The sequence below is a fragment of the Ailuropoda melanoleuca genome, chromosome 12, assembly GCF_002007445.2.
Source record: "Ailuropoda melanoleuca isolate Jingjing chromosome 12, ASM200744v2, whole genome shotgun sequence".
Lineage (NCBI taxonomy): Eukaryota > Metazoa > Chordata > Mammalia > Carnivora > Ursidae > Ailuropoda > Ailuropoda melanoleuca.
In genome coordinates, this window is record NC_048229.1 from 26,468,673 (window position 1) to 26,469,620 (window position 948).

At 67.9% G+C, this 948-nt stretch overlaps 1 protein-coding gene across 1 annotated transcript in view; it reads right to left on the minus strand.

Annotated features, from left to right (window-relative positions):
- ZNF628 (zinc finger protein 628) overlaps nucleotides 1-948 on the minus strand; it is a 6,790-nt gene that overhangs the window by 2,294 nt on the left and 3,548 nt on the right. The window contains exon 2 of the mRNA XM_034638087.1: nucleotides 3-669. Within this exon, the coding sequence (XP_034493978.1) occupies nucleotides 3-664 (662 nt within the window). The 5' untranslated portion in view covers nucleotides 665-669. The remainder of the gene's footprint in view (nucleotides 1-2; nucleotides 670-948) is intronic.

Genomic DNA, 948 nt, shown 5'->3' on the forward strand with positions numbered 1-948 from the left:
GCGTGCGCTGGTGCAGCAGCAGGTTGGACGAGTGCGTGAAGGTCTTGGGGCAGAGCGGGCAGCGGAAGGGCCGCTCGCCCGTGTGCACGCGCTGGTGTTGCCGCAGGTTGGTGCTCTGGGTGAAGCTCTTGCCGCACACGCCGCAGGTGTAGGGCCGCTCGCCCGTGTGCACGTGCCGGTGGCGCCGCAGGCTGGACGAGTTCTTGAAGGCCTTGGGGCAGTCGGGGCACGGGTAGGGCCGCTCGCCCGTGTGCTGCCTCAGGTGGTACTGGTAGTGCGAGGACCACTTGAAGGCCAGGCCGCACTGGCCGCACGTGAAGGCCCGCAGGCCCGTGTGCACGCTGCGGTGTATCTGCAGTAGCGAGGAGCGCTTGAAGGCCTTGGGGCAGTCGGGGCACTGGTAGGGCCGCTCGCCCGTGTGGCCCCGCTGGTGGTAGAGCAGGGCGGAGGAGCCCTTGAAGGCCTTGGGGCAGTCAGGGCACTTATAGGGCCGCTCGCCCGTGTGCGTGCGCTGGTGATGGAGGAGCCGGGATGACCACCGGAATGACTTGCCACACTCCCCACACTCATACTGGGCCGTCGGGGCGGGGGCCGCGGGGCCGGGCTTCTCCCCGGGCCCCTCGCTGGTAGAGGCGGGCGCCATGTCTGCGTGGGAGCCGACCATCACACCTGGCGGGGGATTCCAGGTCAGGGGAAGGCGTGAGCTCATCCCACCTCCACCCAAACACCCCATCGTCTCAGCCTGGACATACACCTTTGCCTCTGAAGAGGCAGAGGGTACCTCCCCAGCCCCCCCCCCACCACGGGATAGGGAGACTCCCTTAGGATCAGGGCCCCCAGTGGTCCAGGTGTGCCCCAATGCAAGGCTTTAGGTGCTGAAACAAAAGTTCTGGCAAATTGGGGCACTCACCAGCCATAGGATGCTGGCCACCCGCCCCCCCCCCCCCC